The sequence below is a fragment of the Lepus europaeus genome, chromosome 12, assembly GCF_033115175.1.
Source record: "Lepus europaeus isolate LE1 chromosome 12, mLepTim1.pri, whole genome shotgun sequence".
Taxonomy (NCBI): domain Eukaryota; kingdom Metazoa; phylum Chordata; class Mammalia; order Lagomorpha; family Leporidae; genus Lepus; species Lepus europaeus.
In genome coordinates this window covers 39,479,809-39,494,165 of record NC_084838.1, presented here as the reverse complement: position 1 = coordinate 39,494,165, position 14,357 = coordinate 39,479,809, and the positions used below count along the sequence as shown (strand labels likewise).

The 14,357-nt window shown below is 46.0% G+C and overlaps 1 protein-coding gene across 1 annotated transcript in view; it reads left to right on the top strand.

Moving 5' to 3' along the window:
- The window catches only part of LOC133770964 (phospholipid-transporting ATPase FetA-like), a 101,045-nt gene that overhangs the window by 22,135 nt on the left and 64,553 nt on the right, over positions 1-14,357 (top strand). The window contains 1 exon segment of the mRNA XM_062206738.1: positions 2,867-2,947. Coding sequence (XP_062062722.1) covers positions 2,902-2,947 — 46 coding nt within the window. The 5' untranslated portion in view covers positions 2,867-2,901.

Here is a 14,357-nt window from a genome sequence, read left to right as displayed (position 1 = left end):
TCCACTTATGTGCTTTTTAATACACAATTGCTCCTAAACTTCTGAAAAAGTTATTGCCTAATAAGTCTTTCTCAGTTCTGTATCTAACTAATTTATTTCTTGTGTTTTTTTCCTAGAAAAAATCATTCCAGTTTTAGAAGAAATTTAAGGCAGAAGTGGTTAATAACTTTCACCAAGTCATATTGTCAGTAACTAGGAGGAAACTTTAAAATAAAACCCAATTCTCTGGCTTCTAATCCATTTTTCTCCTACTTTCCTTCCTCCCTCCCTTCCTCCCTCCCTTCCTTCTTTGCTTCCTGCCTTCCTTCCTCCATCTCTTTCCCTTTTCCTCACATGCTGCACTTCTTCCCTTCCCTCACATTCTTCCAGTCTTCCTCTGAATTTAACAGCTTAAATATACTTTCCAGTTAGCCACTGTGTAATATGCTGTGTGCACAGAGAGTGTCATGCGATTGGGTGAGCACCTGGTTCCATTTAGGCAGTCGTTACTCAGGCTGCTTGTTGGCTCCTGGCCTTACTACCATTTCACATTTCAAGCAATGCTGCTTGTGGGGAGTTGGGCAGACTGCCTTGTCAAGGCTACTGGTAGCCCTGTAGGAATTGGAGAGATGCCAGAAGCTGAGGCCATGCCATTCTTGGCTCTCCTTTTTCAGCAGCAGTAGGAACCCCAAGCACACTGTGAGGGTGTGGGCCACTGAGAGTAGAACTGGGTGCTGAGGGAATGGTGATACTGAATAGCTGGCATTGGTTAGGAGAACATAGATCTACAGCCACAACAGATCTTTTGTTGGGGTAAAAAGTCTGTAGCCCACCAAGCACAAGTGAAGTTTCTTTGGCTTACACAACATCTGATTTTCTTCTTTTTTGACCTGGATACTTTTTTTAAAGATTTATTTATTTGAGGGATGGCACTGTGGCATAGCAGATAAAGCTACCACCTGCAGTGCTGGCATCCCACATGGGTGCTGGTTTGAGTCCCAGTTGCTCCACTTCTGATCTAGCTCTCTGCTATGGCCTGGGAAAGCAATAGAAGATGGCCCTAATCTTTGGGCCCCTCACCCTCATAGGAGACCCAGAAGAAGCTCCTGGCTCCTGGCTTCAGATCAGCCCAGCTCTGGCCACTGTGGCCATTTGGGGAGTGAACCAGCAGATGGAAGACCTCTCTCTCTCTCTCTCTCTCTCTCTCTGCCTCTGCCTCTCTGTAACTCTGCATTTCCAATAAATAAATAAATCATTAAAAAAAAGAAATAAACTGAATCTTCCAAGTTTAAAAAAATATTTATTTATTTGAAAGGCAGAGTTATAGAGCAAGAGGGAAAGATAAAGAGAGAGAGAGAGGTCTTCCATATGCTGATTCACTCCCTAGATGGCTGCAATGGCCAGAGCTGCACACATCCAAAGCCAGGAGCCAGGAGCTTCTTCTAGATCTCCCTCATGGGTGCAGGGGCCAAAGTATCTGGACCATCTTCTACTGCTTTCCCATGTGCATTAGCAGGGAGCTGGATTGGAAGTGGAGCGGCCAGGACTCTAACCGACACCTATATGGGATGCTGGCACCACGGGTGGAGGCTTAGTCCACTATGCCTCAGCACCGGCCAATTTGCTTAGACTTCACACATCTTTCAATTATGACTTTTCCACCCAGGAAATCTCACTGGAGATGATTAAGGTGACTATAAAGATATCTATAAAATTTTCTAGTCTTGGTTCATTCATACTTTGATTTAGGAGACCCAAAAGAAATTGATTAAAATAAATAATACTTCCTGAGATGTGTGATGGAGAGAAAGAGAGAAGAAGAAAAAAGTGTTTGTATAGTAGGCTCATGCCACTCAATTAATGCATAATTTTCCCAAAGGTTAGAAAACATGAAATTCATGTAAATATAAAATGAACAAGTATTAAAAATTATTTAATTCATTAATAAGGGAAATAGTAAGGTGTTATGACCAGTTCAAATGAAAAGTTAGGGCTGGCCGGCGCTGTGGCTTAACAGGCTAATCCTCCGCCTTGCAGCGCCGGCACACCGGGTTCTAGTCCTGGTCGGGGCACCGATCCTGTTCCGGTTGCCCCTCTTCCAGGCCAGCTCTCTGCTGTGGCCAGGGAGTGCTGTGGAGGATGGCCCAAGTGCTTGGGCCCTGCACCCCATGGGAGACCAGGAGAAGCACCTGGCTCCTGCCATCGGAACAGCGCGGTGCGCCGGCCGCAGCGCGCCTACCGCGGCAGCCATTGGAGGGTGAACCAACGGCAAAAAGGAAGACCTTTCTCTCTGTCTCTCTCTCTCACTATCCACTCTGCCTGTCAAAAAAAAAAAAAAAAAAAAGTTAGGGCTAACAATGCACATATTATTTAATAAAGAAATGTTAAGGTGAGATTTCTGAACTGTATACCCAATAGTTAACGTCCTTAAGTGCAATAAGTCATACCATTGGAATTATCTTTTCCACCAGGCATGAAATAGTTGTGTCTCTGCTTGAAAAAAAATCTATGATTAGTTCTCTGCCCTACAGAGTTATAAAATAATCCAGTCAATAGAAAACTAATCAAAGGTATAACCTGGAACTACACTGAAAGATCACCCAATAATTAATTCTTTCACCTGTTTCAAAGTTTCAGATGTTTCTTTTTTTTCTGGCAGATTGTAGGCATCAACTTAGACTTGTTGCCAGGAAATGGAATGTGTTTTCCAAACTGAAAATACAACTTTATGATGAGGATAAATGAATTCTAAAACCTAGCATATGTATCTTTGGGGTAGATTATTTGGGATTTTGGGATCCAGCTGCAGGTTTCTTAAGGACATATTTGAATGAAAGAATCTCAGCATAAGAAGTTCTCCTTCTGAATGTTTTTATTTCCTTCACAGAAATTCCATGGAATGATAGCTGGTCCTGCTCTGCAATGTCTGTGTCTGAAATCCCACATGACAGCAGACAAAATGGAGGAGGTAGGTGAACTCAGGAAAAGGCATCCAACTCTGTATGTCCTTCTTACTCCTCGAAATGTGTGTGTGTGTGTGTATGATGGATAAATAGACTGACCAACTTACCAAACTGCCTATTTATCAACTAACTAACCAGGAGAGAAAATATATTTTACATAAGTAATACTTCATATTCACAAGTACAGTCTGTACTGTTTTCTCCTCTGAAAATTGTAATTTTTTATACTTTTCCAATATTTGGAAGCTCATCAGGAAACCTTGTATTCTTTTCCCTCTCCCCGTCTTTCACAAGTCTCTCCTGCTGAAGAGAAGTGGTCATTGTGGAAAGTTGCCGAGGCAGACAAGGTCCTCCTTTGCAGTCTTTCTGTGTAGATAAGTGGCTCTGCCTATGTTACTGGGAAGGATTCCCTTCCCACTTCCAGGCTTTCCTTTGGGGAGACAAGGTACTAAATGGAGTTGGGGTGATCACACTCAACTAACTGTTAAAAAATTTTTTTCAGTCATGAAGTTTTAAAAAAGTAAACCAGAGTGTAGTTGTAGATTTAGGGGAAGGTACAGGGTTGAAATCAATTCACTGATTAAAGGCCACACTCTATCTACTTTTTGTCATTGAGCAGTTGTTTGATTCATTCCAAGGGCGTAGGGCCTACTCTCGGAAAGAGGAAGTCAGGAAACTCCCAACCAAGGGAAAGGAGGAGTGTTTGCCTACCCTCAGGAGAGCTAACAGAGAGAGGTCTGCGGGAAACAAGCCGACTGACAATTTCTCCTACATCTACTTATGAACGGAAAATACGGAGAGCGGAATATGTTCGGGAGTAGTAAGTTTCAGGCAAATGAAAAATGTGGTAATCGTCAACAAAGAACGATTTACCTGAGGCAGGCATTGTGGCACAGCGAGTTAAGCCACTGCTTGCAATGCCCACATCACAGATCAGAGTGCCAGTTCGAATCCTGCCTATTCTACTTCCAATTGAACTTCCTGCTGATGCGCCTGGGAAGGCAGGAAATGATGGCCCAAGTAGTTGGTCCCTGACACCTATGCGAGAAACCCACATGGAATTCCAGGCTCCTGTCTTTGGCCTGGCCCAGCCCTGCAGCTGGAAGATCTCTCTCTCTCTCTCTCTCTCTCTCTCTCTCTCTATCTGGATTTCAAACAAACAAACATTTATTGATTATCAAATGAGTTACAGCCTCTCTGTGAGATGCTGACAATACAGTGGCAATAAAACAAAGCACAATTTCTGCTTTAGAGGAGAATATGGCTTAGTGAGGTATAACCTTTAGCCTTTAATTAATTTTTTAAAGATTTATTTATTTATTTGAAAGGCAGAGTTACAGAGAGGCAGAGGCAGAGAGAGAGAGAGAGAGAGAGAGAGAGGTCTTCCACCTGCTGGTTCACTCTTCAAATGGCCACAATGTCCAGAGCTGGGCCTATCCGAAGCCAGGAGCCAGGAACCTCTTCCAGTTCACCCACACGGATGTGCCTAAGGACTTGGGTCATCTGCGGCTGCTTTCCCAGGCCATAGCAAAGAGCTGGATCGTAAGTGGAGCAGCTGGGACTTGAAGTGGCACCCATATGGGATGCCAGCACCACAGACGGAGGCTCAGCCTACTATACCATAGCACCAGCCCCTTCTATAGTTTTTTTTTTTAATTGCAGCTTAGTGAGATAAGATTCACATGCCACAAAATTCACCTTTCTAAAGCATGCAATTCTGTAGTTTTAGAGTATTCACAGAACTCTACAACTGAACAGAACTTCATTTTAGAACACCCACAAAAGAAACCTGTGCCCATTAGCAATCATTCTCAATTTTCCTCTTCCCCTAATGTCTGACAACCACTAATCAACTTTCTGTTTCTACAGATGTGCCTTTTCTGGACTTGACTTATAAATAGAATCATATGTGGCCTTTGGCGACTGGCTCTTTTCACTTAATATTCTCAAGGTCCGCCTGTATTGTATGTTTATCAGTATTTCATTCCTTTCATGAATACAGTTACAGTATTTAGATAAACCACAATCTGTTTATCCATTCATTCATCAGTTGATGGACATCTGGAGCGTGTCCACCTTTTGGCTACTATGAGTCATGCTGCTATAAACACTAGGTACCATTTTTCGTTTGGACGTACAATTGCAGTTCGCTTAGGTATCTGCGATTCGTTTAAAGGCTCCTTGCCTTGAACTGTTGCTTTGCTGATTCACATATGTGCTGTGTGGCGTACGTGACCGCCTGCTGAGCACAGTCCCTGCAGGGCTCCTGTGTCCTGGACAGTGTGCAGGGTGGCCCCATCTATCGCACTGCATCTTTGCCTCTCCCCTGCCATGCAGACACTCCCACGAGTATCATCACTGTCAGCAGCACCACCCCCCGACACAAGAAAATCCATTAACAGTTGTTGAGAGGTGGTTAACCACCACCAGGTGGCGATCAGAAGGATAAGCTGAACCTGTATGTGTTGATGTGGAACCGTCCCCAACATACAGTGTGAAAAGAAAAAAAAAAGGCAACTTGTAAATAGCTGAACAGGTAGATAGAGATAGATACAGTGGGATCACACTTGTTTCAAAGATAATAGAAAGATATTTAGCACAGAGGTGAAGTTGCTGCTGAGACACTTGCATCCCATACCACAGTGGTTGGTTCGTGTCCTGGCTACTCTGCTTCCAGTCCAGCTTCCTACTAACGCATATCCTGGGAGGCACAGATGATGGCTCGAGTACTTAGGTCCCTGCACCCACGTGGGAGGCCGGGATGCAATTCTGGGCTCCTGCTTCAGCCTGGCCTCGCCCTGAATATGGGGGAATTTAGAGAGTAATCCTGTGTATCTCAATCTCTCTCTGTCTCCTCCGCCTTTCAAATGAAATGCAAATAAATAAATACATAAATAGATAATTTAGAAAACATATTCAGGTGTGTATATGGGTATATTTGAATATAAGTGCCCACAAAAGGAAGGGACCTAAAGGATGACTAGCCAGCTATCAACAGTGGTTTCCTTGGGACATGGGGTAGTAGAAGATGTGAGAAAAAGACCTTACATTCTTTTTCTAATATTTCTTGTTTTGAATCTTTTGAAAATGTATTTATATATTACATGGAGTAATTTCAATAAAAGGTGGGGCCAGCATTGTGGCACAGTGGGTTAAGCTGCCACTTTGCAATGAGCACCAGTTCAAGTCCTGGCTGCTCCACTTCCAATCCTGCTCTCTGCTAATGTACCTAGGAAAGCAGTGGAGGATGGCCCAAGTCCTTGTGCCCCTGCCACCCACGTGGGAGACCTGCAAAAAGATACTGGCTCCAAATAGGCCCAGCTCCAGCCCTTGCGGCCATTTATAGAGTAAACTAGCAGATGGAAGATCATCTCTCTAATTCTGCCAAAAAGTCATAAAGAAAAAGTGTCATTTCAAAGGGAAAATAATATTTAAAATGTGCTCTTGGGGCTGGCGCTGTGACATAGTGGGCAAAGCCGCCGCCTGCAGTGCTGGCATCCCATATGGGTGCCAGTTTGAGTCCCAGCTGCTCCACTTCCAATCTAGCTCTCTGCTATGGCCTGGGAAAGCAATGGAAGATGGCCCAAATCCTTGGGCCCCTGCACCTGTGTGGGAGACCTGGAAGAAGCTCCTGGCTCCTGGCTTCGGATCGGCGCAGCTCTGGCCGTTTGGGGAATGACCGGCAGATGGAAGACTCTCTCTCTCTCTGTCTCTCCTCTCTGGGTATAATTCTGACTTTCACATGAATAAATAAATCTTTTTTTTAAAAAAAAGAAGTGCTCTTGGCTGTGCTGGCCAGCGGCCTGCGGGCGGCGCTGTGGCTCGGCGGGCGGCCCCACTGAGCTGCCATTGTCGCCCACCCCCACCCACCCAGCATTTTCAGGGATGGTTCCGGGAGCACAGGCTCCAAGCCGGGCACGACAAAACGCTCTCTCTGAGGGAGTGGAACGCCGTGGCTGCGGCACAGGCTGCGGCGCTGTGTGTTGCTGGGCCTGGAGTGTGACACGCGCGCCCTCTGCAGGGTCGGCTGATGGATGCCTGTCTCAGGTGTCCAGCTGAAAACAAGCCAAAGGACCATGTGGGGGTCTGGGGCGAACTTCGTCATTCCTTTCACTTGGGACACACTGCTGAGTGTCCTAATGGGGAGCGGAACAGGCGCCGGGCCCTCTGCCCGCAGGCCTGGGTGGCCGGCCAGTGTTGTTCGGAGCCCTGGTGGATCTTGGGATCCAGTGCCCTGCAAAGGCTGGAGCACTTCAAGGATTAACTCTCCCGGTAGGAGGCAAGGGGCCTGGGGCCTCTGGGGTTCATCAGAGGCCTCGGTTAGCATCTTGTCAGTTCTGCTTTCAGAAATTCTTGACAGTTAAGATTTATGACATACACCGTTGATGACAAATATTTGTATTTCTACAGTGTATGTTTTAAAATTGCTTTCTTACTGTAAGCAAAGAAGCTGGCCTCAGTTTTATTATGCCCCGATCATTTCCTCAGAATCTGAACTCCAAACCACGCTTTATAAACTGCTTCTAAAAAAAAACCTTTGCCTGATTTCTACAATTTTGTCTAAGTTGGAAAAATTTAAAACAAGTGGCTTCACTTGTTTCCAAAAACTGAGTCATTTTATTTTGTTCATATTCATTAGATTTTATTTCTTGTGATTATAGGTTATTTTCCAATGGCCTAGAGGCAATTCATTAACTCTTTCCTAAAAAAAAAAAAAAACCTCATATTCACATATATTGAACAAAAATATTAAGCTTGGTAATAAAAATTAAAAATTGTGGGTTTTTAAAGATTTATTTATTTGAAAGGCAGAGTTACACAGAGGGAGGGAGGGAGAGAGAGAGAGAGAGATCCACTGATTCACTCCTCAAATGGCTGGGGCAACGGGAATTGGGCTGATCTGAAGCCCAGAGCTTCTTCCAGGTCTTCCATACAGGTGCAGGGGCCCAAGTACTTGGGCCATCTTCTGCTGCTTTCCTAGGTGCATTAACAGGGAATTTGAGCAGAAAGTGGAGCAGCTGGGACTTAAACCACCACAGTGCTGGCCCCCAAAAATGTGTTCTACTTGGCAAGTTGTTTTGTAGATTCTTATGCCTTGTAAAAATTACTATTTTTTCCCCTCAGCATCCTTGCTGGGAACATAGGTGAGTGTTTTTGTCATCAAAAAAGAAGCAAAAGATCACAATCTTGCAGTGTGTGATAACCCCAGCAAATGTAATGCATGTGAGGTTGTCCCACCCTGCAGTATGCCTAGCACAGTTCAGTTATTTCTTCCTAAATTATAAAGTCTCAGATGATAATGGGCAGAGCACAAAACCCTGAGCTTTGCCAGTGGAAGGCCACACGAAGGGTCTAGTCTACTTTTTTGAACTAGCAGATTTCCATTTGAAATGATCAGCTCGCTAGCTGAAAAGACTGGCTGTGGCATAACTGTCCTGACAGTTTTGAGAGGTCGGCTTTATTGTTCCAGCTCAAAGGGTCAGAGCTACAAGAGTAAATTTGATCTGACTGGGGCCGAGTCCATAGCAGGGCCTCCAGGCTCTGACAGCTGTCCTATACCGTGTGATGATACCTGCCTGCCCAGCTAGGTTCCTGAGGCGGATCCTCAGAGGAGGCGCCATCACTCATCCTTGAAGCTAACAGTGTTCTGTGAGTGGAATACAATGCCCGAGTCCCAGCGCCACCTCAGCAGCCTGAAGATGCTGCGAGCTGCATTGCAACTCTGCTTTTTCCTAGGGCCTTTGTACCAGAAAATCTCCAGGTAGATTTAGTCCTTAAGACAACAACTAATCCTTCTTCCTACAAGCAACAAAAACTTTCCAAAAGTCACCCGCTGAATATGAAGAAAAAAAAGCTTTATGAACGATGGATCTTTCCTCCCTCTGTGGCGTGTGTCATGCACACGGCTTAGAAGTGCTAGAAAAGAGGACGCGGCTCAAACTGAACGACCTTTGTAACCAACGACCTACTGATGTACAAGAGGCAGTGGAAGCAGTTCCATGCAGAGGACGTTTTGCATGCCTGTGTTGGATCAGTTATCAACAAGAAAATGTTGGTGTAACCAAGGGCAGTTTAAACCCCAAAAAAGTGCTCTTTCAGGATTTTTCAAGAATGCAGTGTTATGAGCTGCAGTCACCGTGTTGTACAATAGATCTCTTGAACTTACTCCTCCTATCTGCACTTTTGTAACTTTTGACTGCTGTTTCTCCGGTCCCCTCCCCTGTATTGCTGCAGCCCCGGTAACTACCACATTGTTCAGCCTAAAAGAGCAGGAAAGTCTGTCTTCCGTAACAACACGGATCGGTCTGCAGGATATTATGTTAAGTGACATAAGCCAAGCACAGAAGGACAAAAACCACATAGTCTGTCTCATATGTGGAGTCTAAAAAAGTTTATCTCATGATCAGTAACATTAAGAAGCTATTGGGCCGGCACTGTGGCATAGCAGGTAGAGCTGCCACCTGCAGTGCCAGCATCCCATATGGGCACTGGTTCAAGTCCCAGCTGCTTCACTTCCGATCCAGCTCTCCGCTATGGCCTGGGAAAGCAGTAGAAGATGGCCCAAGTCCTTGGACCCCTGCACCCATGTGGGAGACCCAGAAGAAGCTCCTGGCTCCTAGCTTTGGATCAGCACAGCTCTGGCCATTGTGGCTAATTGGGGAGTGAACCAGCAGATGGAAGACCTCTCTCTCTCTCTCTCTCTCTACCTCTCTCTCTCTCTCTCTCTGCTTCTCCTCTCTCTGTGTAACTCTGACTTTCAAATAAATAAATCTTTAAAAAAAAAAAAAAGAAGCTATTTGTTCAGTGGGGGAAAGCTGGTATTACAAGGGTACTCCAAAGAGTCTGTGGAAAAATGGAATTAAAAGATCAGTTTATTTTAGCACAAAAAAATTTTGAAGCTCATGCCCAGTTTTGTTTTGCTTTGTTTTTTTAAAAAATTTTATTTATTTATTTGAGAGGTAGAATTACAGACAGTGAGAGGGAGAGACAGAGAGAGAGGTCTTCCTTCCGTTGGTTCACTCCCCAAATGGCTGCAACAGCTGGAGCTACGCTGATCTGAAGCCACGAGCCAGGAGCTTCTTCCTGGTCTCCCACATGGACGCAGGGGCCCACAGACTCAAGCCATCTTCTACTGCTTTCCCAGGCCACAGCAGAGAGCTGAATTGGAAGAGCAGCCGGGACTAGAACTAGAGCCCATATGGGATGCCGGCACCCCAGGCCAGGGCCTCAACCCACTGTGCCACAGCGCCACTCCCTTGCTTTGTTTTGAGAAACAGAGTTACAGAAAGAGGGAGAGACAAAGGTCTCCCATCCGCTAGTTCACCCCCAAATAGCTGCAGGGCTGAGCCAATTCGAAGCCAGGAGCCGGGAGCATCTTCCAGGTCTCCCATGCAGGTGAATGGACCCAAGTACTTGGGTCATCTTCCACTGCTTTCCCAGGGCATAAGCAGAGAGCTGCATCAAGAGAGGAGCCACCAGGACATGAACTGGCGCCCATACGGGATTCCAGCGCCACAGGCAGAGGCTTAGCCCACTACACCACAGCACTGGCCCTGCAGTTTTTATAAGATGTATTGTCTATGGTCTTTTGAGATCGTGTATAATGGGTAAGAAAGTAAGATACGTGAAGTGACTGTAAACCATGGGGCGTGGCAGTTGGTCAGCTGAGTCAGAAACGTGGTGACGTGGCTGTGATGAAGCCGGTTAGTCAGTGGCCCTCCAGCAGGGCAAGGCTCCCCGGCCTCCCCGGCATGGCTCTGCTGTCATTTGGCCGTTCCTCTTGGCATTCTTTATGTAGAACTGTCATCTGGTGACTGGACTCCTGATGTCTCAGACAGCCTGGAGAGATGAAATGTAAGTTTTCTTATGAACCAACTCTGTAAGCCATGTGGTTAGAAAAATCTCCCACTAGGGACAATGTTTTGGATTATGTTTTGACTGCCATAGGACACACTGTGACTGTGTAGAAGCTCCCTGATGTCAATGAACTAGAACTAAAATTGGCCAATTGCCTTCCCCCTTGCAGCAGTCCTCACTTATCTTTAGAGCTGGGGAAAAGAAACGTCCAGCACAGCCAGGAAGTGACTTGGCCCCCTGACCTAGCACTGGAGCAAGGGGTCATTGCTGAGTGTCCCTGCCAGCACTGAGCTGTCAGTGTGGTGTGAGGAGAGGCCTGGACTAATGCACTGGCCAGACATCTGTGCTCCTGAGGATCTTCTCGTGCTGCTCACTGGCTAGCTAGATTATCCCCTCTGAAAGGGTTTTCCTGTGGTGAGGAAGGAAATGCTGCTTGGAGGCCCCGAAGCTGGTTTGCCCCCTGGCCAGCTGGCCTTCCTGGGTTTTCTCCTTCACTCCTCCTCCTGGCTACTGATTCTCAGTGTGGCACTTTTTCTAGGCCACCTTAGGTGGCCCATTTTCCCTTTTTGTTTCTGCTCTTTCCTTTCCTAGGCTAATCTCCATCCCAATCTTCTGTATCTTTAACCCCCAAAACCTGAGGTTGGATGACATCGTTACTGTATAGGAGCTAGGTTTCTGACCCTGGCGTTCGGATCAAAACAATACAGATATCCTGCAGCCACTCCTCTGCCACTTTGCTGCTCCTCTGACCTCGCCCTCCCCAGGTGGTGGCTTTTGTACCCTTCCTCTCCGGCTGCATCAGGGTAGTAAACTGCAGGAAGTAGCTGAAGGTTCAGAATCTGTTTCGGACATGGACCCCTGTATCGATGAACCGTACAGCATCTCCTTGACATATCATCAGATACAGGACAAGACGTAACTTTTACTGTGCCCTGGGTGTCTCAGAAACCATGTAGGCACTTTCTATTTCCCATCTTATTTAACCTTTCTGCTAGTACATAAGGTAGGTTTTGCTACCCCATTTTATACAGGAAAACGTTAAGGCCCAGAAAGGGAAAGTGACTTGTCCTGGGTTACTTCGTGTGGTCACAGAGTCCAGTCTGCACTAACTTAAACATTCTGGGCATTTGTTATATACTAGGGAGTTACTCTAAAACGCTTTACATATCTGAACTCACTAAGCCTCACAACAATCTTATGGGTAGGTATTATTATCATTTCCATTTTGCAGATGAAGAAAATGAGTCTCAGAGAAGTGAGGTAACTTCCCCAAGGCTACACAGCTGGTAGGTAGAGGACTAAGGCTTGAACTCTGGCAGCCTGTCTCAGTTGACCTTTTTTTTTTTTTTTTTTTTTTTTTGACAGGCAGAGTGAACAGAGAGAGAGACAGAGAGAAAGGTCTTCCTTTTCCATTGGTTCGCCCCCCAAGTGGCTGCTACGGCTGGCGCGTTGCGGCCGGCACGCTGCACTGATCCAAAGCCAGGAGCCAGGTTGCTTCCCCTGGTCTCCCAGGCAGGTGCAGGGCCCAAGCACTTGGGCCATCCTCCACTGCACTCCCTGGCCACAGCAGAGAGCTGGCCTGGAAGAGGGGCAACCGGGACTAGAACCTGGTGCCCCAACCAGGACTAGAACCTGGGGTGCTGGCGCCGCAGGCGGAGGATCAGCCTAGTGAGCTGCAGTGCCGGCCAATTGTCCATGTTCTTAACCACAGTGGAGCCTGGTGTCCTTTTGAACTTAGGTCCACAACACATTTTATATCACCAGTTTGTCTCGCTTCACCGAGATGACTGTCCCTTTTAGTTAACTAAGAGGCCAGCTCTTCATACAGGTCCTCGTGAAACCAGGCCTTCACTGAATAGGCCATAGGCTCAATCTCAGCTCCCAAAGCAGATGTATTTTCCACAGCCACCAGGAGCTAGAACAAGGCGTTTGTCCCCTTGAATCCATAGTCAGGACCTCATCAACTAGGCCATTCCTGGACTCTTGTGCCAAAGCTAAGTTCCAGTCTTCCGAAAGTCTAACCTCTTACACAATTCACATTTTGCCATTCTTTGTCAGCCAAACAGAATAATCACTGAATTGTTGTCCTCCTTCTCATAGGAGGACGGCATGTGGACACCCCAGTCTTCTCTCAGGCTGTTCCGAAGCCCTAGAGAATCTGGAATTGATCTTTCTTATCCAGCTTGAACACTTTCTTCTGCCTTTATGACCTCAGACAGGACCGGGCACTTTCTCTCCTGAAGTCTACCTTTCTCCTCTGCCGGCCATTGGGTGTCTTCTGGGTGGTTCTGTAAACTGAAGTGTTAACCACTTTTCTCACCAGCCCTGTTTTTCCTTCTTTAAGGCCCTCATAAAATCTGGCTCTCCAGCTCTTGATTCCTCTTGGCCTGCCGATGAAAGTCCTTCTTACTTTCTCACCTGCGTCTTCTTGTCAAGGCAGGTCTGGCATCACAAAGTCAGACTGGGTGCAGGCTGATCCTCCCCACACCTCGCAGGCTTGGTCTGTCTTCACCACCTCGGGCTTTGACCTTTGCTCCTCACCCCAGTGGGGGAGGTGAGTTTTCAGTTGCTGTGCAGAGCCTTGGTGCCACGTATCCTCAGCTGATGAGAGAATGGTTTTTTGTACCCAAACAAATTATTGGAAAAGCTTATTAAATCTCTATTGTGTTTTTTAAAAAACAGTGATATCTATGATTAAGTTTAATAAGAAATTTAAAAATTGATACAAAATATTAAATTCATCAAAAGTTATAAAATAAACCAGACAGGGTAAAGGATTGCAAATCAGGACTTTTGTTGGGTTTTGTCCCCGCCTTGAAACTGAATGTCAGTCTGATTGTCAAGGTTTTTTTCCCAAAAATTGGGCTTAAAAACCCCACTACCACCAGCTACTTTAAGTTTTTTCCTCTCTTGGAAGCCCCCTGTATGCCACACTGGCTGGAGGTCTCTAACACTAACAAATCTTGCTTTTAAATCTCAAAAAAGTTATAAAATAATATTCTTTAATGAATGGAGAGTCTACGCTGGATTGTTGGGTATGGTTGGAGGATTAAATGGCAAATGTCATGAGAGAGGCTGATTTTACCTGTCCAGGTATTGGATAATCTCAACATTGATAGAAATGCTAATATTTCCTTAATCAGGTAGCTGGTACTGTGCTGTGGCACAGCAGGCTAAGCCACCGCCTGTGATGCCAGTGTCCCATATGAGTGCCAGTTTGAGTCCCAGCTGCTCCTTTTCTGATCCAGCTCCCTGCTAATATGCCTGGGAAAGCAGAAGATGGCCCAAGTGATTGGGCCCCTGCCACCCACATGGGAGATCCAGAAGGAATTCTAGGCTCCTGGCTTTGGTCTTGCCCAGCCCTAGCTCTTGTGGCTATTTGGGGAGTGAACCAGCAGATAAAAGTTCTTTTTCTGTGTGTCTCTCTCCCTCTCTTTGTAACTCTGCCTTTCAAATAAACAAAAAATAAATAAATCTTAAAAAAAAATCAGGTAGCTGTGTGAACCCCTGGGAAAGTCCCTGCACAAAGGACATAGACCATGTACCAGCTCTACATCT